Source organism: Prionailurus viverrinus, chromosome C1, assembly GCF_022837055.1.
Source record: "Prionailurus viverrinus isolate Anna chromosome C1, UM_Priviv_1.0, whole genome shotgun sequence".
In the NCBI taxonomy this organism is placed as follows: Eukaryota; Metazoa; Chordata; class Mammalia; order Carnivora; family Felidae; genus Prionailurus; species Prionailurus viverrinus.
The window spans coordinates 65,342,776-65,367,605 of NC_062568.1; the positions used below are offsets into that span (position 1 = coordinate 65,342,776).

At 34.8% G+C, this 24,830-nt stretch overlaps 1 protein-coding gene across 3 annotated transcripts in view; it reads left to right on the top strand.

The window, feature by feature from the left end:
- KCNH7 (potassium voltage-gated channel subfamily H member 7) overlaps positions 1 to 24,830 on the top strand; it is a 481,489-nt gene that overhangs the window by 422,266 nt on the left and 34,393 nt on the right. For all 3 annotated transcript variants that reach the window (XM_047869110.1, XM_047869112.1, XM_047869113.1), the window contains 2 exons: positions 1,500 to 1,899; positions 8,967 to 9,166. In XM_047869110.1, coding sequence (XP_047725066.1) covers positions 1,500 to 1,899; positions 8,967 to 9,166 — 600 coding nt within the window. The remainder of the gene's footprint in view (positions 1 to 1,499; positions 1,900 to 8,966; positions 9,167 to 24,830) is intronic.

Sequence of the window (24,830 nt, forward strand, 5' to 3'; positions counted from 1 at the left end):
AGAAAAAAATGCTATTTTCTTTATTCCACCTTGAAAAACAATAATTCAACATTGGGAGCAGAGAAGACTCACTTCTTCATACATCCCATAATGAACAAAGACCAGAGCCCAAATGTAATAAGCACATCCCAACTACACAAGTTCCTCTCACCTCTAGAAGGGTCCAATACAACTTAAAAAGAATTTAGAGGAGACCAAGGGATCTCCCCTCCTCTTAGTGACCACTCTGAAGAAAAAGAAAAAAGAAAGAAACTACAACACTTATTATAGAATTCTGATGAAACTATTTTTCTTAATATTTAGTGCTTTTTTTCCACCAAATCAATATGGATAGAGGGTGATAGTTCTGCAATGTGCTATTTCTTTAATTAAAATATAAGTATTCTTAATGTGGTTGGATGTACTTTGCAAAATAAACACCAACAATGAACACATAAAATGACTCAATAATTGATTGGTAAACACCATGTAACTATGGAATAATTATATGCCCTGTGAATTATATAGTACTTATAGCTGACATTATTTAGGAAACCTAAGAAATGAACTTGTAATTTGTACTTATCAGATTTCAAATCCAAACAACCAGTGAAGTATCCTGTTATTATATAGAAGTGTCCTATCATTAGATACCTGGTCAGTAATAATCATACAATTAATTACACATATCACACCCCACAGAAAAATACGTAATATCATTGGGACTTCAAGAAACAATTTATCAATTTAACACATTTGGGAAGGAAAAATGAATTTAAATATAGTGTCTAAGGCATACATGCAATCATCCAGTAAGTTTCCCAATTATCTGCTTGCCTGGTTCTTCTCATTATGCAGGTTTCTCTCAATTCTAGTATCAGTTCCTCAGCAAGTTCTTCTTTGGCCTTTCTTTCCAAAGCAGTCTCCATCCTGACTCATGCCCTCAAATACCCTCTATCATACCACTTTGTCTTATTATTGTTGTCACATTTTTTTACTCTTTAAACAATCCTATTGTTCGTTTCTTTAAAAAACATCTGTTTCTCCCCTCGAGACAGTGGACCTCATTTCTCCTCACTAGAGACAGCATTTTGTCTAGTAAATAAATATCTTTCTATTATAGAAGTGATCACGTCTGTTTGCTCAACGCTACAATCCCAGTGTGTAGGCACTTGCTAGGCACACCAGTAACACATGGGACGTTTCTTGGTGAATGAATGATTTACTGACTATTCGTTATCTCCAAGGCACTTGGTTAGAGCATAAAGCTAAACAGATGGAGTGTCTGTCCCATGGGTCTTGCATGCCAAGATATGAATGTACCACACACTTTCAAAGTATTTTCCAAAGCAGACGTAAAGTTAAAACAAACAAAAACTAACCTTAATACTTCATTCAAATACGCATTTATCTTCAATGCTACCACCTTGTTTTGACCTGTTTCTACCTACTTTGCTTCACAGGAACATACACTGAGTTGTTTGCCAACTGTTTCTGACCATACACATTTGTTTCCACAGACAACAACATTAATTGGTCTTTTGAAGACAGCTCGACTCCTTCGTCTGGTGAGAGTGGCCCGGAAGCTTGATCGCTATTCAGAATATGGCGCTGCTGTTCTAATGCTCTTAATGTGCATATTTGCCTTGATTGCTCACTGGCTGGCTTGCATTTGGTATGCAATTGGAAATGTAGAAAGGCCCTACTTGACAGACAAAATCGGATGGTTGGATTCCTTAGGACAACAAATTGGGAAACGTTACAATGACAGTGACTCAAGTTCTGGACCATCCATTAAAGACAAATACGTCACAGCACTTTATTTTACCTTCAGCAGCTTAACCAGTGTAGGATTCGGGAATGTGTCTCCTAACACCAATTCGGAGAAAATCTTTTCAATCTGTGTCATGTTGATTGGCTGTAAGTAGATTTCTCTTTTGTTATCTATTAGGATGAGATAATATCACAAAATTGATATCTCTAGAGGATTAAGAATAAGGCAAAGAAAAAATTACAGAAAACTGTAGAGATAACGGGATTACATATATGGGTACTATATTCTATCAAAACTGATTCTGTGAAAGGGAGACACTGAAGGACTTTCAGGACTTCAGAAAACCAAAAACTGAAAACTGGAGTGGCATGGATCTTGGGATCCAGGAACTGAGACTTGCAGTTCACTTTTACTGCTGTAAAAGTGTCTGTAATTTGTTACCAATGGTTATTTTCTATTTTAAGCTGAGGTCAGATTACAATGGGAAAGACTAGTTTACATTACATTACTAGATAGAAATATATATATATATATATATATATATATATTTCTATCTATATAGAATATATATTTCTATATAAAATATATATATTTCTATCTATATAGAATATATATTTCTATGTAAAATATATAGAAATAATAGAAATGTTTCTTATGTATCTGCATTTATACACATATATACACAAATATATATATTCTTCACCACTTACTGACTAAAAATGCCTTTTCCTATGACATCAGGCCAAATTTCAGTTATTGCTCTTTACCTTGTAATAGGATGATGACATCAGTGTCATTAATGAGGTATATTTTTTTGGAATAAGAAGCAAAAAAAGACGCATTAAAAAAGATGTATAATTTTTCTTAAAAATCATACTGTGGAGTCACTAAAGATAACCTTGCTGATACCAAACAGCAATTGACAAAAGCATAATGGATTTTGAATGCTTAAAAAAAGGCATCATCCTTAGATTGTATACAAATATGAAAACAGATCCAGAGTTGCTTTTTAAATGTTAACACATTAACTAATGAAATATACTTAGATAACCTTTATTATGAAACTTAAATCAATTCACCCAGTTTATTGTTCATTGTATTTAAAATTTACTTTTCATATATATGTCTTAGTATTTTTATTATGCTAGGATTGCTATAGGCAAATGGTATTATATTCAAATAACCCAAGATATTCTACAGATGCAGGCTAAGTCTGTACTACAAACACAGAAGTAATCTTGTACCCAGAAGGAAATGAAGAGGGACCTACTGGGAAAAATGGAAAAATTCATTCCAGAGAGACTAAATCTCTCGGAACAAGCACAGTCCCACCCACTCTGTGATTACAACTGCCAGTAAATACTTTACAGAGATTATCAATCTTAGTGAAACAGGTAGCAAACAAAATTTTTAAAAGTCTGTTCCTAATTACTTAAATATCTGTATAGAAAAATATATATATACTTTTCATAAAGAAAACAGAACCTGCATGTTGAAACTTAGAATTTGCAAGAAGGAATTTTTCATATGCACTGAAGTTTAACCTGCTCACCACTTAGGGAATACCCATCACTTGTGAGGATTGTTAAATACATACTACTATTTATCCTGTGAATCATCTTAAATTAAAGAAAACCCAGTTCTTTATTTGGCCTATACCCAATCTCTAATCCCTAAATCAAGGTTGTTGGCAGTCTTTTTACCTTCCTTCCTTTCTTCCTACCTTTTTCCTTTCTTTCCTACCTTCCTTCTTAAATATAGCACTAAGCTATTTCTATTGATTCCTTAAGAATACTTGGTTTCTTCAGACAATTTTCATATTTTAGAAAAAGAGAAAACACTTTAGTTAACTGAGTAGAGTAAGATACAACCACAACCACCACCACCACAACAACAACAAAAAAACAAGCTTATGGATCCAGAGAATAGATTGATGGTTACCAGAGACTGGGGTGAGGAGAAGGTAAAATGGGTGAAAGGAATCAAAGGTATAAATTTCTGGTTATTAAAATAAATAAAAAATAAATAAATAAACAAATAAGGATGTAATGTACAGCATGGTGACTCTAGTTAATTATACTATATTGTACATTTGAAACTTGCTAGAAGAGTAGATCTTTTTTTTTATTTTTTTAAACTACCAAATTTTTTTAAACTAACATTTATAAACTTCCAAAAAAATTTTTTAATGTTTATTTATTTTTGAGAGAGAGGGAGAGACAGAGCGTGAACGGGGCTGGGGGGACGGGGAGCAGAGAGATAAGGAGACAGAATCAGAAGCAGGCTCCAGGCTCTGAGCTGTCAGCAGAGAGCCGGACATGGGGCTCGAACTCACAAGCCGCGAGATCATGACCTGAGCCAAAGTTGGACACTTAACCGACTGAGCCACCCAGGCACCCCTAAACTACCAAAAAATAATTTAGGCTGCTTTTTAATGTTTATTTATTTATTTTGAGAAAAAGTGGGGGAGGGGCAGAGACAGATGGAGAGAGAGAGAGAGAGAGAGAGAGAATGAATCATAAGCAGGCTCTGTGCTGTCATCACAGAGCCTGATGTGGGGCTCTAACCGACGAAGCTGTGAGATCATGACCTGAGCCTAAACCAGAAGTTGGATGCTTAACCGACTGAGCCATCAGGTGCCCCTAAAAAAGTAGATCTTAAAAGTTCTCGTCACTGTGGTGATGGATATTAAGTAGACTTATTTTGGTGATCATTTCTCACTGTATACAAATATCAAATCATTACTTTGTACTTCTGAAACTAATATAATGCTATATGTCAATCATATCTTAATAAAACAAACAAATGAAGCTCAGAGCCAGAATTGACAGAAATGATGAAACTGGTAGACAATACCAAGCACTTTAACCAATGTGTATGTGGATTCCCTGAAAATGGGGGAGGGAACCAGAAAATAAAATGTATCAAAATGTGTAAGAGACAGCTAAAACAGTGCTCAGAGAGAAATGTGTACCTTTAAGTGTCTTTATTTTTTTTAAGTTCATTTATTTATTTAGAGACAGAGCATAAGTTGGGGGAACGGCAGAGAGAGGGAGAGAGAGAATCCCAAGCAGTCTCCACTCTCTGTGCTGAGCCCATTGTGGGGCTTAATCGATAACACGACTATGAGATCATGACTTGTGCTGAAATCAAGAATCAGACGTTCAACTGACTGAGTCACCCAGGCACCCCTTAAGTGTTTATATTTAAAAAAAAAAGATCTAAAAATCAAAGATCTAAGCTTCTGTCTTAAGATCTAAAAATCAAGGATCTAAGCTTCTATTTTAAGACAAGCAAATTAAACATATAAGTAGAAGAAATATCAGAGATAAGAGCAAAAGTTAATAAAATGAAATCATACATTAGAGAAAATTAATGGTAGTATATTCTGGCTCTTTAAAAGATCAATAAAATTGATAAACCTCCTATTAGACTGGTAAGAGAGAAGACATAAGTTAACATGTCTTATATGAAAGAAAAGATCTTACTATCCATTATAAAGATATTAAAAGAATAATAAAATAAGATTATGAAATACTTTATAATAATAAATATGACAATTTAGATGTGATAGAAAAGCTTCTTAGTGAAACAAATTACCAAAACTGAAACAAAAAATCCTGAGCCATACAATAAAATTTGATAAATTGTATGTCATCAAAATTGGTACCTCAGCTTTTCCAAGGACACTATTAAGAAAAGGAACAAATGATAGACTAGAAGAAAATACTCTCCATACTTAGACCTAAAAAAAAAAAAAGTCTTGTATCTGGAATATATCAAGAATTCTTACAACTCTGTAATAAAGGACAACTCAATTTAAAAAGTAGCAAAAGATTTAAACACATTTCACAAAAGAAGATAAATTAATGGACAATAAGTGCAGGAAAAGATGTCATTAGTCATCAGGAAATGCAAATGAGAACTCTAGTGAGGTATTACATGGCCACTACAAGGTTAAAATGAAAGACTGGCAATTCCAACTGTTGGTTTGGGAACAACTGATACTATCACATATTGCTGGAGGAAGTATAAATTGACACAGGTTTGAGAAACAGTTGCGTGGTTTCTTATAGAGTTAAACATACCACACAATTCCACTCCTAGGTGTTTGAAAGGGAAATGGAAGTATATGCCCATACAAAGACTTGTACACAAATGTTCGCAGCAGTTTTACTCATAGTAGCCAAAAATGAAACAATGAGTTTTCTGTCAACAGAAGAGGTGAACTGAACTGGTAGAGCCATTGGATGGATACTGCACAGTGATTTAAAAAAAAAAGAAAAGAACTTTTTAATGATTTATACAACAACAGGATTAATTTCAAAAACATGCTGAACAAAAGAAGTCAACACAAATGAATGTATACATCATGATTCCATTTATATGAAAACCTAGGAAATGCAAACTAATCTTTAATGACATACATTGGAGCTTAGTGGTTGTCTAGGTTCTGAAGTGAGTATGCAGGCAGCCAACGAACACTGGGGAATCTTTTGGGGTGATGAAATGTTCTATATCTTGATTGTGTTTATAGCAGCGTATACATTGGTAAAAATTAATTGATCTGTACCATTAACACCTATTTAATTTATTGTATGTAAATTACACACCTATAACATCTAATTTTTTAGGTTAAAACTTTTTAAAAGTTTGTGTATTAGGTAGAAAACGTGTATTTGCTCTATCGGTACATTTCAGCTAATGTTTAATGGCCTACTAAATACATTCATTTGGTTAGCATATCAGATTTTAGGTGTGGTGTGCTGAAGGAAGTTTTAAGATATACCTGTTTTGTTTCTATAATATCCAAGCCTAAAACAAACCATCTGGTGAAATTACAACTATCTATTGAGGAAAGCTAAATAAAATATTGAGTTGAAGAGAGAAATGCCTTTATATAGTCTACCATCTTGCTTTTGACTCATATTTGGATTCATATTTGCCATCTTACTTTTGACTCGTATGCCAATTGTTAAGCATTAACCGAATAATGTATAAAGAATATAACTATGTTGTGCTTCTTTCTTGCTTACGGCTCCAGTTGCTCCTGAAAAAAAAAATCAGAAAAAATAATTTGTGCCTTCATTACAACTTAAAAAGCCACCACATAGAATTGCCTAAGAGAAATACATGTTATTCATATATTAAACTACATGCTTTTAATCTAGATTTTGCCATTTTGTCAATGAATGGAAATACCTGTCTATGACCCAGACTAATGTTTTGGTTCATTTTCATAGCAGTATGGAGATAAAGCCACAATGTAGAAATGAAACCATAGTATGTATTACAAACAAATTAAGAGTGCTTTCCCTGACCCGCCTCCAAGTAGTTATGTGGTTTAAATAAAATAACTGGCATTGAGGGGCACCTAGGTGACTCACCTGGTTAAGCGTCCGACTTCAGCTCAGGTCATGATCTTACAGTCCTTGAGTTCGAGCCCTGTGTTGGGCTCTGTGCTGACAGCTCAGAGCCCGGAGCCTGCTTCAGATTCTGTGTCTCCCTCTCTTTCTGCCCCTCCCCTGCTCATGCTCTGTCTGTCTCTGTCTCAAAAATAAATAAAAACATTAAAAAATTAAAAAAAAAATAACTGGCATTGATTATGTCCCCCTGATGAAATCAAATGAACTTAATGTGTGCTACCTATAACTGTTTCCTGAGAAAATGATAGATACTTTGGAGACACAACAGCATGCATAAATATTTCTGACACTACAGTTAGGAAGAGTAAAATGCATTTTTCACAGGAATCTCCTTGGATCACAGGAATCAGTTTCAGGCAAGTATTGCTAACTCTCTTCTTAATCAACTACTCATTTACTCAAATTAGGCACGAGTCTTTATCTTTGGAAGGTCCAATCTAAACAGCTTGTCTACCTTACTGAGAATTACTGTCCTTCACACATCCCAGGTCAGGCTCACTACAGATCTCCCCAACTTTCATCTCTTTAAATAGATAAAAACAAAGGGCCACTCCTTTCTCTATGGCATTCTCTGACTTGAGCTATCTATGGTATACAAGGCCATATGAACCAAGAGACAAAGATCAGATGGAAAATTAAGCAAATGACCAAGAAGATAAGTTGTTTTAAAATGCTTAACCCGAATTTGGTCAAAATCTACTTGAAAAATGATTAAGGGGTTTATAGGAGTAAAGGTTTGTAAAGTGTGTTGTGCTCGTGGGGGGCGGGTGGGGAATGTGTTTGTTGAATACAATTGAATCAAACACTGTGGTCATTTTTTACCACGTGCTCAGGATATTGCAGGCCCAGTGCCTTAACATATGCTACCCTCTCTCTACAGTTCTGGCACATGCCCAGAGACCAGAATACGGTCCATGTATCATGATTTGACTTTCTGTATAGAATACAGCACTGTTTTAGGATTATTGGAAACAATACAAACATAAAAGGAAAGAGAAGATACTCAAAGAACTTACGTTAAATCACAAAGATTTAGCCCGGAAAACACTGGAAAGGGTATTCTACATAAGTACTGGAACGTATAGCAAGGATTCTCATCGCAGTTCTTTCTTCTCACAGACAAAAGGGAAATGTATATTCTATTTTTTTCTACAAAAATAAAATGATGTCCTCATACTCAAGCCTGAGATATCTGTTTCTCATGTAAAAATACTGTAAAACTGAATTTTAATAGGTTAAAAATCGTACACAAATAAATAAGGAAAGCGTGAGTTCCTTAAAACAATGTATCATTCCTTAGCAAAACCAAAGTATTCAAAATAATCTTGAGATTTATAATAGATTTTTAATATTAAAAGGTTAGGTTTGAGTCTGAGAGGCAGAGATGTCACAGTTTAAAAATAAAAATTTTAATCCAGCTCCAGAAAACATATCTGTGGTAACTCTGTGACATATATCCTTATTACATTACAAAGAAAATGTTTATTTTAGAGGCATTTTATCTCTGTAGTCAATATTCCAGATCATAGGTTGATAATGTAAACAATCTGAGTTTATATTCTAATTTAGAATCCATGGTGAATTTGGAGACTTTTCCTCTCCAGGTTTATTATCAAATTTATAAAATTTATAATATTGGCTTAACTTAATTTTTCCCCATTGGCCAGTGATAAATCTTTACAACTGGATTGAGATCATAAAAAAATCTACAAACTTGAGATTCTGACAAGATATAAAAATGCCCAAGTGCAGTCTTCCCCTATAACTTTGTTTTTTATCCAATCCAGCACTAATGTATGCAAGCATTTTTGGAAATGTATCTGCAATTATCCAAAGACTATACTCGGGAACTGCCAGGTACCACATGCAGATGCTTCGAGTAAAAGAGTTCATTCGCTTTCACCAAATCCCCAACCCTCTGAGGCAGCGGCTTGAAGAATATTTCCAGCATGCATGGACATACACCAATGGCATTGACATGAACATGGTATGTATTTCTGTTTTCCAAAATGGAAGTACTTCAGGCATTATAGCTACAGTTCAAATGGGAAAGCCAGTCTCACCAGCTTTGAACCCCTTGCTTTTGTTTTCCTCTCGGATGTTTATTTTCTCCCCTGGAGATAGTCTCTCATTCTCAATTCATGGCATTGCATGGTGCTATATCTAGTTATACTGTGTGGCAAAGGCATTATAACATGATGCAAACTGATATAACTGTGTAGTAGAGTTCCCACTTCTGGTTAGGGAGAACATGATTAACATAGGATTTGGGCTTTCAGCACCTGTCCTAGCTTCCAGCACCCAAAAAAATAGTTGGACCCATGTGTGTTAAGATTTGACAAGTAAATAGTAACAATCACTCTGATGCCCCCAAACAGAAATCCAAAGTTAACACTCCTTTAAAAAAAACAGGACATTTTGAGGATTTGTGGGAGAGGTTAGGGAACTTCAGCATGCCATAAACATTTCATGATTGGAAGTTTCATATTTCTGTTAAGGACAAATTTTTCTATATTTACAACAATTAACTATGTGCCCTTTTACTGTACCTGGTTTAATGCATCTTTCCTTTCAAGGAGGAAATATGGATTTCTTCATAACTTTTAAGCAAATTCAACATCAACAATCACTTTTCATAATTCCTCCCACGTCTATCAGTGTTTAAAAATCAACATAATTAAGGAGATCACCATGGCATAAAGAGCTCTTTTTATTATTAGGTGAATGGCACACATTCTCTTGACCTACCTGTATAGCTACAGAGACTGATTCCTACAGATAAATTATGTGACACGCCCAAATTCTATGGCATATCACAGATCTATTAGGAAAGATTAAAAATACGATGGCCTCCCATGTGTCAACTCCTCCAGTGGGCAAGGACCCTGTTGCTAAGAATTCTTCGGAAAATCAAACCACTCACATTTAATGACATGAACAGCATAATACAATTTTTGCATAAGTAAGCCTATCCAATTTAATTTGACGTTTTTTATTTGACTGGTAATATTCTGACAAAAAAGCAAATTCTGACAAAAATTAGCAGTCAAAGGGCAGAAGGCATGGCAAATGTTGCCCAATTTGAAAGCCATGTAAGGATAAGCAGATTAAAGCCAAATGTGATGTATTTGACTGAGAAGTAAGGACATGCCGGTATAAAAATGGACATTTGATAAGCCAATCAATTAGTACATTTCATATAAAAGCATAACTGAATTCCATGAGTTATTTCTAATTATCCCAAAGTTACTTGAGAAAATTCATTTGATAAATTTATATCACTAAGATATAACTTAAATTTCATAAGAAAGCACCTACCAATTTATCACTTTCGATGCTTCCATCTGTATTATTGTTGAACAAAGATACCAGCATTCAGAAACTATTGGGTATTCTGTAACTCTGGGTTGGCTGAAGCAGTGTCAAGACTTTTTAATCAGAACACGTGTCACTCAATTTTGTTGTTCCATACTGCCAGATTATTTCACTAACAGTAATAAAACAATTATATATTGTACATCCCCTCTCCATATAACTAGTTTTGTGACCATTTTTGTGATAAAGTCTCTTTTTGACAACTATTTAGCTTTCATTGTTTGACTCTATTACCTATGAATATGGTTTATATACCACTTGCCTATTTACAATGTACTTATGAAAGATTTATCTCTTTCCTGTCTGCTTCACACCTTAATACATGGAATCACAACACCCACCGGTAAGAACAGGAGGTATTTATATCCAATTTAATTCTCGTGTAAATTGTGGAGAACACCCTTGTTATCTGTCAGGTTTAGAGCTTGTTAAGTGATTTCCAATGTTAGTTCTGATCTTTTTTGCATGATGTAGCAAAGGAAATACAAAGCAAGGACCTGGAGAAGATAACCTGGAAGAGGCCAAGTACAGAATAGAAATCCTTAAGTTTAACAAGAACTTGACCTCTAGTAATATTTATATACAGTTTCCCTCTCCCCACAAAAAGTCACTTATCTGCTCCTTCCTCCACTCTGATAAAGGTTATGGGTATACGGTTTGCATTAGATAATTGTCATAAAGAAAATGTCATTCTCTTTCATCATCCTCTATTTTCATGATGTAGGTGCTTTACTTTCCTTCCATCTGCATGCCTGTAATTACATGATCCTGGAGTGTGTAAGCTCGAAACCATGTGCCACTGAGTCTTGCATGTGGTTTTGAGAGCTTGACTTTGCACGAACTTCTTGTTTGTACACAGTGTCTACATTTCTCATCTTGTGACTGCAAAGTGAGTAAAAAAATCAAAGTGCAAGATAACTGAAAACTCAGCAAGTGGAAGATGCCTGCTTGTTACACACAATGTGCAAAAAACAAAACAAAGTTAGAGAAAAGTAACTGTACTCTTAGACTACTGAGAGGTTAAAAAAAAACAAAGTAGATTTTTTACCTCTAAAACCACATTCTTATAATCCCCGTGTCTTGTTAGTTTATTGTTAACCAAATAGTAATTTAATAATAATTTAAAGTGATTTAAATTTATGTATTGTGATACATAAAAGTACATCAAACTGTTGTATTTTACATCAGCATTTCACGTTATTTCATTTAAGCACAACCTTAGACATAGTTTCTTGTGAAACATTTCAGGTCATTTTTTTTTTTCCGTCCAACCATGTCAAAATGAGGTATAAGGTTTCCAATTACATGTATTAACTGACTCAAAATTATTTTTCATAACCCAAAACATGGGATTCCTTGACAGAACTCAAAACATAGGAAATAGGCCTAAAATGTGCAGCCATATTTCTTATTCCCTGGATCTTTTGCTTTTTGTGAAATAGCTATCGTCACAATATTCCAGAACCAAAAGTATTCTGGGGACATTCATGGGCTCCCTTTCAATGGAACCAAATGGTTCAGAGTACAAAGGGAAAAGAGTCAAGATAATGAAATTAAAGAAAGGATAGTGTTCTTTTGTATCTGATGTCAAGCTTAGGAATAATGACAATTTTTTCAAAAATGTCTATAGGTCAATTCTGAAAAACTCTCTCCCTTCTACTCCTCCAAATTTGACCAGTTAGGAAGAGGAGATACTTTCTCAGATTAAGATTGAGAAAGGGTATCTCAAGGATTTTCCCAAATTGAAAGCTGTCCTCTGACCCAGTCTGAAACTTTCTGACATTATCCCACATTGATTTTAGTTACAACATTGTCAAGAACTGAAAGTCAATATAGAGTCAAATTTCTTCATATTACACACAAGGGCCTGGCCTTGTGACAAGGCTCTATACATCATCCTGGAGGGAGGGAAATAAATCATTCATGACAGAAACGACTTCATAATTTAAAATTATATTGACATGGAAGACAATCCTTTATGAACAACTGAGGAAGAATTTTATTTCTTATCTTAAAAATGCCCCCCTAGTTATGCCTAATAATATAAAAATAAGAACAGGCATTCAGAAGACCTAAATACCAGCTCTTCAATTTGCCACTCATCTTGGACAAGTCACTTAACCTCTCTGTAATTTCATGAAACTTGTCATTGTCAAATGTTTTTAAAGCACCAGAACTCAAATATGCTAAACATATAGAACAATTATTATGGGAGATTTTCTGCTTAAAGATGGAGATTCAAACCTACCTGCTGCCTGCTCCCTTGCTATCTGTAGTGAGCTTCTGGCTCTCTTTTATGGTGAATTGTTGATGACAGAGAACAGAAGGGAACCATTTCAGGTAAACACTAGGACAGGAATTGAGTCCCATATGTGGGGAAGCACAAGAGAAAATTAAGGCAGGTAGTGCAGAAACAACTTTGTTTAATTTATTTTAGGAAGAAAGAGAGCAACTGACATTTTTTTTTATCCTGAGGTATTAATGGAGAAATTTTTGAGAAAGAGACATAGAAAGGAGTTGGAATGAGAACCTAGGAAGAGGGATGAATGTTTCAGCAGGGTAGATAGACAAGTTTTCCTTAAAGACAGGCAGGTACAAAAAGAAAAAGGGTAAAGGCACTGACTTTGAGGAGAAAAGGAGAAAACTCAATGGTATTAGCACCACATGGTCTAATCTCCTTGGTTAAGCAGAGGGTAGATTAAGTCCTCAGAAAGAAGGAGGTATAAAATAGGAGAAGAGTTGAAGAGCGGGGAGAACTTTTAGGGATCTCATTCAAGAGTCAACTGAGTAGGCTAAAAATGCTTAGAACCAAAATAGGACTCGGAGTGACAAATCATTCATTTATAATAGCCCAAACAAACAAAGCCAATCAAAATGGAGAAGAGACAAATAAATAATAAGCATATTGTCTAATAGAAATTCTTACTCCTTGGAGTTGATGTGATGTCTAAGAAGCATCTTAGTGAAAATCTCATTTCCTTCCACGGCTCTTCTCCAGCTCCTCTGCTATCCCTCAGAGAATCATCTGTTAACTCTACCTATTGACCTTAAGTACTAACTACTACCTACCTACGACTACTACTGACTGCTGACTACTCTCTACTTAATTGTTAACTACAAATACTGATTATTTCTGCATCCATGATCTAACTCTATGCCATCAAACACTTTGTTGTACCCATTCTCTATGCTAACTGAAATGACTTCATCTATGCCAGACCTTTATATAAATCTCCTCCACTCAGTCTATTTTGATACACCATAGTGAAAGGTAATGATGAGCTCTTTCAGTCCTGTGCAAGTCAGCCACTCATATAGAAACAGTCCTTGTGACATTAAACCCCATTGGAAATGTTAAGCAAAATATACAGAACAGCATGGCTTGTTTTTACCATATTGTTTTCATCCCCCTTTAACTTTTTCTAAGGATCCTTTATGCAGCCAAGTTGATAAATAGGGTCAATGGAAAACCTTTGATTCTTTAGTCATAAAGTTTAAAAACATGATTAAAAATACGGTAGCCTCATATTTACCCCTCTAGCAGGCAAGGATTCTAGGAATTCTTCAGAGAAGAAAATCACTTACATTTAAAGATACCAATAGCACAACACAATTTTCATATCGGTGTATAGTTTGCATTGATGTTTTTTTTTGTTTGACCGGTAATATTCTTAACAAAAAAGCATAGTTTCAAAACCAGCAGTCAGCCTGCAAAAAGCATTGCAGATATTGCTGAATTTGAAAAAAAAAAAAAAAACATGTTTCTTCTCTACACAGACTAGTGAGTAAATTCACACATTTGAAAATGGGGCATGGAGACTGGCAAAAACCTGCATTTATTTTTTTTTTATATTTATTTATTTATTTTTTATTCTCAAGTTAGTTAACATACAGTATAGTCTTGGCTTCAGCAGTAAGTAGAATATAGTGATTCATCACTTACAACACCCAGGGCTCATCCCATCAGGACTGGTGAGACATCTTTTAGTTTTCTGTAAGGAAATACCTAGCTACTATTTAGGAGTTGTATTAAAATAGCTGTCTACAATGTACTTTAGAAGATGTTTTCATCTGCATGCTGATTAGTTAACAGAAACTGCCTGGCTCTACAGAAACTGTGTAGGCAGCAAAGTTTCTCGCTAGCAAGAAATCTCCTAGCACACGTGCTTGCCTAGTGTAGCCAGTACCTGAACCATATGTGCTTTAGAAAGGGCAAGGTGCATGTCTTTCCTATTTTTTACCAAGCTAGTTACTCTAAAGTCTCAAAAATAGCACACAGAACAGTAAGTGCCATCTGGAGCCCCCTGACATGCACAATAGCAGACTTCAGACAGGCATGTGGTATTTTCGTGTCCCAAATGGTATGTGCTCCATCATGTTTCACAAATGATTATGGTCACTTCATCCTTGTCTCCAACCGTTATCAAGAAGGACTTATTTACGGCTGGCACCATGCTGCTTCTGTGCAAAGGGAGCTCTTAACAGTGGGATTTTATCTTCGGTGGTTCCTGAACCACGGGAAATGACAACGTGGCCTGGGGCTTTATGCATGAAAAAACAGTCATTGCAAAAACACCACACTGAGGCAGTGAACGTATTGCAGTTCTTCCATTCATTAGTAATGTTCTTCTCCCAACAATAGGATAGTGGAAATGATGTGTCCAATTTTTTTAGCTCTTTGAAATAATGGTGCTATTCAAACAGGACTCTAGAGTGCATCTCCTCCTGCTGGAGCATGTGATGCGTTTCCAAACACTTTCTCTGGAGTCCTAGAAGCACAGGAGTAATTCAAACTCCATTCAGTTTGAGATCACTTACTATTCAACACAGATTTAGCCTATAATTTAAAAAAATACAGAAAGACATCAAAATTTAGCTTTACAACATTCTGTAAATATGACTTTAAGTCCCTTTTAATTCAAATATCAGAGTAATTCAGCATTTATCAAACTTAATGAAATCAAGCCATTCACAATTTCTCACAAAATAAAGTCCAGTATTTTCTTTAGTGGGAGAATTATCTGAGACATTGCAGGAACCTGTAAATTTATATTGAAATGGATGTGTAAAAAAAAAAGAAAAGAAAGAAAGAAAGAAATGGATATGTTAATAGTCCACCCACTATGTCAGAGTTTAGGTGGTTTTTTTTTTTAATTTATTTTTTTAATATACATCCAAACAGATGTCAGAGTTTTTTTATATCAGTTTTTAGGGGTAAAAGCAAACAAGAGTAAGTTCATCCAGTTCAATTGTTCTTATAGTCTTAAGGCAGTAGTACTTAAGGAATTGACATATTTTTTAATTGTTTTCTTGGTTTAGACATTATGCTATCCGTGTGGATGAGTGTGATCCGTGTGGATGAGTGGAAAAAATATATAATCCTTGCCTCTTTTATAGCAGATGTTCCTTAAAAACCTCTTTTTGTTTGCATCTTGGGGCTCCTATTGGTCAGGCGGGTCACCCCCAGAAGTCTACACTCAATTTAAGAACTGATAAGAATCATTCTTATTCAGGCTCCAGCACCTAAGATAGTACATTTTCATACTCTGGAGCTATGCTAAATCATTTATATAAGTGCTGCAGTTCATTTTTTTTCCACTCCACTGGAATCTTCTTAGATCACAATGCTTTACACCACCACAGAACTGAAACATATCAGTAGCTAGAAACACCTACCAGGGTGAGAAGATAAGTCAAAGGTTCATTCTGTGCAGGTATAATTCTTGTATTTGAGTCATAGAGCTCCATTTCTACTAGCCCTCATCTTGGTTTTGTTTTTTTTTTTTTTTGTTTTTTTTTTTTTTTGGTTTGGTTTGGTTTATGAATTTATTTTGAGAGAGAGGCAGTGCACACAAGCAGAGGAGGGACAGGGAGAGAGGAAAGACATAGAATCCCAGGCAGGCTCTGCACCATGAGCGCAGAGCTGGTCGCAGGGCTCCATCTTGGGACCTGTGAGATTATGACTTGAGCCAAAACCAAGAGGGACACTCACCCAACAGAGCCACACAGGTGCCCCACCCTCAGCTTGTTCTAACAGTGGAATCACTATGTGTGGATGCCAGGAAATTGGGGTGTTAGTCGTATTTTAAGATGGGCACTTTAGCCCAGAATCTGACTCTAATTTCGTCTGCTTTGTCAATGACCAGTGCTTCATATTGAACAATAGACACAAAACACTGAGGTCACAGCTTTATAATAAAGCATGTATGGTTAATCAAGATGTTTCCTCTATAAATTACCTATACGTAGCATTTTTGCATAGTTTTTTGGTTACCTTTTTCTTATTTTATAAGAAATCTCTGTGAATTATAGATAATAGTGTTTTGTCTGTCATCTATATCGCAATTTGTTTCTAATCTCTTTTCAATATGTTGATTTTGTTAAAAATATCTTACAGATTTAAAAATGTTTTTTTTTAATTATTTTAAATATGGTCCAGTTAGTCAACTTATAGTTCAGAGATCTTGTCCTGATTTTCAAAGGTCCTATGAAACATACGGATTATACAAGTAGTGTGCCAGATTTGCTTGTAAGTTTTGTTGTGTGATTAGAAAGAAAATTCTGTATTCTGTTTGAAATGTAGCTTTGTAGATTATTTTCTTTGTCTGAATAGAAGGTAGAATGTAAATAAGTCATTATTTTTCTATTGATTCAAAATACCATCTTATTTAAACATTAAATTGTCAGATATAATGGGTATACGTATCTTTACTTTCAAATTGGCTCTATTTGTTCATTCCTATGGCAATATAATAATTTGTACTTAGTGACTTTATACTATGCTTTAATATCTGACAAAGTAGATCAACCCTAACTAATCTTGTTTTTCTTATTTTCCCTGGCTACTTGAGAGTTCTTATTCTTCCAGATAAGATATATGACTGTTTTCATTCAATTACAACAAAGTCCACATTGACATTTGAGATAATCCAAAGATGAGATTGTCAGATCTGGCTAATGAGAGTCGGAAATTGTAACCAATATCAAGATTTACCAACAATGTCAAGAATGTATATAATTTGGGGCTCCTGGGTGGTTCAGTCAGTTGAGCGTCCATCTCTTGATTTCAGTTCAGATCATGATCTCACAGTTTGTGAGATTGAGCCCCACATCATGCTCTGTGCTGACAGTGCAGAGACTCTCTCTCTCAAAATACATAAATAAACATTAAAAAAAAAAAAAAAGAATGTATGAGGGCGCCTGGGTGGCTCAGTCAGTTAAGCGTCTGACTTCGGCTCAGGTCATGATCTCACGGTTCGTGGTTTCGAGCCCTGGGTCGGGCTCTGTGCTGACAGCTCAGAGCCTGAAGCCAGCTTGGGATTCTGTGTCTCCCTCTCTTTCTGCCTGTCCCCCACGCCCACTCTGTCTCTCTTTCTCGCTCAAAAATAAACATTAAAAAAAATTTTTTTAAGAAATTCTTATCTTTGCTATTAAATTTATTCTTCAACTTTGTACAGTATAGTCAGTTAAACAAATGACATATATTACACATTTCCATTTTTACCTGTGTATAGATAATAAGGAGTCAAACTATCTTCTTTACAGCAACCTAGTACATTCCCTACATTGTTTTGATAGGACTTTTTCTTAGTTTAATGTAATGTGGTTTGGTTTGGGGTTTTGGAGGATTTTCCTTGAGCATTTATGTTGGATATTCTAGGTGTGCAGTCATATCAGCATCAAAAAGAAAGAAATTCATTCTCTTTTTAAATACTATGTATTATGATTTTTAGTTCATTAGATCTTCCGAAACAATTTTGAATAGAGATAGCTGACTTCAATAAAAATAACTTCACCATTAAGACTAATACTTTTAAAATATCTTTGCATTCCTGAAATACATGCTACTTGGTCACTGAGTTTTTTATTCTTTTTTGATTCTGTTGGTTAGTAAATTATTTAGAATTTTGCCTCTATTTTGATATGGCATACACTTATATGCTCTTTTAATGTTAGAAAGAAATTATCTGTAAAACCATGTGGTCCTGGAGGTTTTCATATAGGTCTTTAATCACCATTTCAACTCTACTAGGTATTTATTTACTCTTTTTCTTCCTTGGCCAATATGGTAATGTTTGTTTTGTGAAGCATTCGTCTATTTCATCTAGGCTTTCAGAGTTGTAAAATGGCATGTAGGGTTCTCTTCTAACCCAGTCTTTTCTGTATCAGTAGGTACATCTGCCTTCTCATTCCTAAACTTATATGTTTTGTTCTTTCTACTTTCCTTTAGCAGGCTTTCAAAAGATTTATGAATTTCATTGGATGTTGTTCAAGGAACTAGCCTTTGCATTAATTTATACTTGCCACTATTCTTTTTATTTCCAGAGTTTGCCCTCATTAATTCCCCATTTTTTATTCCTTTGGATTGGTCTATTATTTTCAAGATTGTATTAAGGTCTTTTATTGTTGGAGTCTTTCTTCTGTAATACCGAAGGCATTAAGACTGTACATTTTCCTTTCAATGCAAGCTTTTCTGTGGTTGCATCGGTTTTGGTATGACTTCTCCTTTTATTGCTTTCTGCATTATTTCTTCTTTGATCCAAAGGTTATCATAAAGTATGGTTCTTTATATCCATGTATTTCTGATTTTCTGGTCATGTTTTAATAATTTTTAAAACTTTTTGGATTATAGTCAGAGTTAATGGACTATATAACATTTCTACTTTTATAAATGTTTAAGCACGTACACTTAATGTAAAAACAATCTGTAGTTGCAATTTTTAAGATGACTGATCTTTATTAAGTCTTTCCAAAGCATTTAGCTTTTTATTTTCATGGGGATGAAGGAAACTGCTCTCTTGTTTTACACATATTTTATTATTTTATGTGCAACATGATTAAGTTACATGATTCCACTAACAAGTACAGCTGGCATAAATAGATTTCAGAACACGCACAGCTGGTCTAAAATTCAGTTGGCAGAAGTAGAAATGTGTAGGAACAATATCTGAAACATTTATTAGAGTGCTGGGGTAGCAAGAATCAATACATTTTACAGAAGAGGAATCAGATAGGTGGAGGAAGATAACTTCTGCTATTTTGAGAGCTTCTCCTATTTTGTGAAAAGTTGGGTAGTTGCTGATATAGTCATCACTTTTTCTAGGAAACAATTGGAATTTTTGTCTGACCCTAACCATTCGAAGGAACAAATACCCTAACTGGTACAGAGTGAAAATGACATTTATGCTACATTTCTATTCTTTGTTAATTATTGATAAAAACCAATAAATGAAATGAATGGGGAATGTTTTGTCACCACGTTAGACACAACTTTAGAAATCCAGTGTAATGGACAGCTGTGGTAAGTCAAATAGTTGAAAGAACCCTAGACTAAGTCTGAAGTCTTAGTTCCTCCACAAATAAAATCCCTAATGCATTTATATTTAAGCTTTCACATATAAAAAATGAGGTAATCACCACTCTCTATGTTTTATATAAAGTTGAATCAAAACATTTGATTCTAAAATATTATCACGAGAAAGGTTTCTGAAAACAAAACTAGGTTTAAGTTCAAGACAGCATATCAAGTACAGGGTGGTACTTAAATCACTCTTTTCATTACCTGGCAGACTGCACTCCCTTTTCCTTTCTTTGTGAGTAAGCTCAGGTCATTTACAATTCATCCATTTTGGAAGAAGTGTTTTCAAAGCATCCAATAGACCCCACTGTAATTTATTCTGTTAATGCCTGCCCTTGCTCCCTCTCTCAAGGAGTTGGGTTCAGGGGAAGGTCCTGCAATTGTTTCTCAGTATCCGAGTTCCTCCTGTTACCTTAAGAAAACCTAGTGGGTTCCGTGGGTTTCCCTTGAGATTTTACTGCATACATCTTAATGCACCTTTTTTAAAAAAAATAAAATAAAAATAATCAGTCTTCTGCTGAGTCAGCAGAACTCCAGAATCTGGGTAACAAGGACATGGATGTAAAAGCAATAAATCCTTTCTGCCTACTCATCATTACCCACACTCCAACTCATCCTTGACCCTGACTTAATCGGAGTCAGTTTAAAGTTGTCCTTCTGGAAGCAAAGACGCATCTCACATATCATGCTGTTAACTGAGAGAGGCAAGGAGAAGAAGCAGGAGGGAAAACTGTTTCATTTTTCAAGGAATCATTACTTGTATCAAAAGTGGTTCAGGATTTATGACACTGGTTTCCCTGTCTGTGTGTGGCACGTTTCTGTTCTGTTCATGATTTTGTTTCTAAATGATGTAACCATGTGACATGACAAATGTGGAAAAGTTACATTTTTAAAATTAGTTAATTTTCTCAAGGTTTATAAAGCCCCCTATCATGGATTGCAGGATACTTTGCTTTGCCAACAATCTGGCCAGATATGGTATCCTTATACAATAAAATAACTCCTTATTCTCATTAGTCACGTGAAGGTAAAATAAGAAAGCAGATAGCAAAGCAGTTTGAGCTTCAGACCACAGCTGCATACACTTGAATGTTTATAACTCCTAAAATAATCCACTTCTCATGATCAGTGGGTAAACATGAAGTATTAAACATGTAATCTCCAAGGAAAGATGAAAAATATATGTTTCCTATTCCTTAATGATAAACCATAACCATAGCAATAACATGATCTGGGATGACCTCAAAATTAGGGAATGCATGAGTTTCTAGAAACAACAAAAGCAAGGTTCAGTATCTTGTAAGTGGTAAGGATTTATCAAATGCTGAATGCCCACATGGCAAACAGTGATTCTATCAGAATCAGAAAATGCTATAAAGTCTTAAGGGCAGAGATTTAAGATTTAATATATTGCCTGCATCTTCTATTTGATAATCACACTTGAGGATTAGTGTTTCAAGGGGAGTGCTAATTTGTGTTTTGATTAATCCTAATTTGTCAAGATCTAAGTGTATTTAATGAACCAGAGAAGCCCCTCAGAAAATTTCCTAATGTGAGTTATCATAGTTACCAAACTTGTTCATAAGATTAATTTGCTGTTTAGGGGAATCATTTGACACAGACTGTCTTCTTCAACGGTGCTCTTTTCAGCCTGCCTTTAGGAATGTTCCTCTCTGCAGCTATGCTAAGTGAAACAAATAAAAATGTATTCATTACAACATAAACCAACTTTCCAATATTATCTGGATAGAAGATATCTATAAGAAAATACATTGTGATTTTTTCCAGAGCACATAGAGGGTTTAAAACACTATAGATGGTGTCTGGAGAACATCTTCATAAAAAAAACTCCATTGTTGATTTCTTCTAACAGAGTTTAGAAAGTATACCCACCATAAAAGAGTATTTGGCAGTCCAGCCTAATAAACAGCAAACATTGAATCATGTATCTTAAATTTGAGGAAAGAATAATAGAGTATATTGTGAATATTTAACTTAATTTGAAAATCCTTACCTATCAGCATCCAGGTAAAAGTTGATTGAAGAACTAACTACATTTCTCTCTTGCAACCTCTACCTTCCTTTAATCACATAGGGGTGAGGCCAGGACCGTGGAGACTCATAGAATAAAGGGAAGCCTTAAACTTCTGGATGGGGAAGAGAATGTGGCTTTAAGACTATATGTCACCTGCCCTACCCACCAGACATATAGTTACTGTTAAAAGACAAAGTTGTATTGAAGTATGATTACAAGAGAACTTTTTCCAGAGCAAAATCCAATGGACAGCAGTCCCTCACCCTGAAGGATGATATAATAGTTATATATAAAAGACAATAATAATCATCTTAATTAATATTCATTAATATCTGTTTTCTTAGACTCCACTGATGGAAACCCTGGACACATTTTTCTAATTATAATCTGTCATAGACTTGAGCTAAACTTGTTTTTCACTGAAACCCCAATACATAAATTAGGTACTGTAATTGTATACTATACTAAGTATAAAAGTTTAATTTAAGATCTGCTTACTAAAAAGAAAATGAGACTAATGTCATTTTGATGGGCACATTCATATCAAATCAGAAATTGCAGGTTTATATTAACCTCAGCCACCATTCCTTTCTAAATTTTGTATTCATTGCTCAGTGTGGAAGAAATTTGACTTCACACACTGCATAATTGCAAATATTAACAGTATTGTAGTATTTATTCCATTAGGTGTGTGTCAGCAAATTCACATTTGAGGGAAGTTTAGTGTAAAGTTAAATACTCTGAATTAATATTTAATCATGTTTGATAGGTGCCTACAATGGAATAGTTATTTCCATTTTTGCTCTTTGTGTGATTCTTCAGAGTTTTAGTTTGATTTGATCATGCTATTGTATTTTGTAATTGTTGGGTTATCTTTGTTTGAATGCCCTTAAACTTTGGGTCCTTTGATACTAAACTATGGGTTGATTGCTTTTAACAATCACAGAAAGCATTTCAAACTCAAAAGAATGAATGTCTCATTTGTCTTACATAATTTGAGGATCCCAAAAAGTTTTATTCACATAAAGTGAAGTAAAGGGGAGATAACCTTACATTTGTAAAATATTCAAGTGACCTTATACCATAAAAAAGACATGAGATTTTTACTAGCCTTGAAAAAATTTTCTGGAGCATCAGAAAGTTTAAAAAATCCCTCATAACTGCAAATATTAGAAAAGTTAAATGAGAGCTTTTCATTCACCTAATTAACTAACTGTATTTTGAGGGTTCATTTGAACAACCATTGGTATTATAAATGTCTATTATAAATGTCCAAGTGTGTGCTATAAATGTCCATGCAGAGCAAACAATGGGAAATTCTGAATATATATATATATATATATATATATATATATATATATGTGTGTGTGTGTGTGTGTGTGTGTGTGTGTGTATACACACACACACACACACACACATATATATATATATTTTTTTTTTTAATCTGGGCACTTAAATCTGGGCTTTAGGTAAATTTTCAGGGATATTTTCAGAACATGTTTTTTGTTGTTGTTTTGTTTGTTTGTTTTGTGTGTGTGTGTGTGTGTGTGTGTGTGTGTGTGTGTGTGTTTTCATAGTTATGCTTCTATACCCAGTAGAGTGCCTGGTACAGGGTAGATACTTATTACATATTTGCTAAAAGAGTGAGAGCTACTTTTCCAAGCTGCAGGCCATGAACTTGATTCTCTGTGATGTTCCTTGGTCTTTGAAATCTAATTAACTCAATAAATAATGACTCAAGATACACAGTGAAAGGTGCTGTGTACCCTCAGAGCTTCAGAACTTGACAGAGAAGGTTATATTGCGTGGAGTAGAAATAATTTTAACAATCACAAAGCCAGCTTGTGTCTTAGTTTGTACCTGTGTGTTTGACATAGCTACCCTTTACTACCAGATCTTCTAGGCCTGGTAAAAATGCCAATATTTGAGTGTTAAATGAGGAAGTTCTGTGTCAGGGAATTTAGCAGAGGAACTAAAACTGACAAATAAAAGTACAATGAATCAGTTGGAAGTAAGGAAGGGAACACTGCTGGGACCAATGGAAATGGGTGTCTCCAATGACTACTATTTAAACCTACCCCATTCGCCTCACTCTTTCCAGTGTTCTTCTACCTCTATTTCTCTAGTGTTTCTGTCTTTTAACTCTGCTTTTATAAAGTCTCTTTACTTAGGCATGCCCCAGATTCATACATAAGCTGCTGACTTATGTATGACATTTAAATCTCTGGGCTAGTAAGACATTCAATTACTAAATATTAACTTCTATGGAATTTTACTTGAGTGATCTACATAACTGACTTAAGAAAATCAAGAAAGTCAGTGAAGGACTAACCCCACAGGACAATTCCTTAATCTGGACAAGTCCTTCATGCTAACAGGTGTGTATCTTCTCTGTGGACAAGCAAAGACTTCTCCATGAAACTCTATGGTACCTCCAACTTGAGACCAGTCTTTCCAGTGGGTGTCACATCTGATAGGATAAATGCTAGGAAAATGACACTTAACAAGGACACTTGAGAAGAGAGTAGAATGAAGTTGAAAGACTTTCCCAAGAGCCTTTCATGGTCTTCTGAGTGTTTCTAAGAATATCGGAATTCCAATAACATATTTATATTAATTTAGTAAATGCCTACTCTCAAAAAGAATTTAAGAACACTCACAGTGAAAACCTAAGTGCAAGTAAGCCAAAACATTTAACACAAGTCAGAAACAGGAAACAGAAGTTAGAAAGAGGAGAGAAAAAAAGAAGTCTTAAACTCTGTTGAGACAATGGAACACAAAAGTTAGTGGTGAATTTTCTATTCACCAGAGACCAAGGAGAATACACTGGATGTTGCATATCTCAATTTCTGGCTAAAGATAATTTACCAGCTCTTCAGGAAC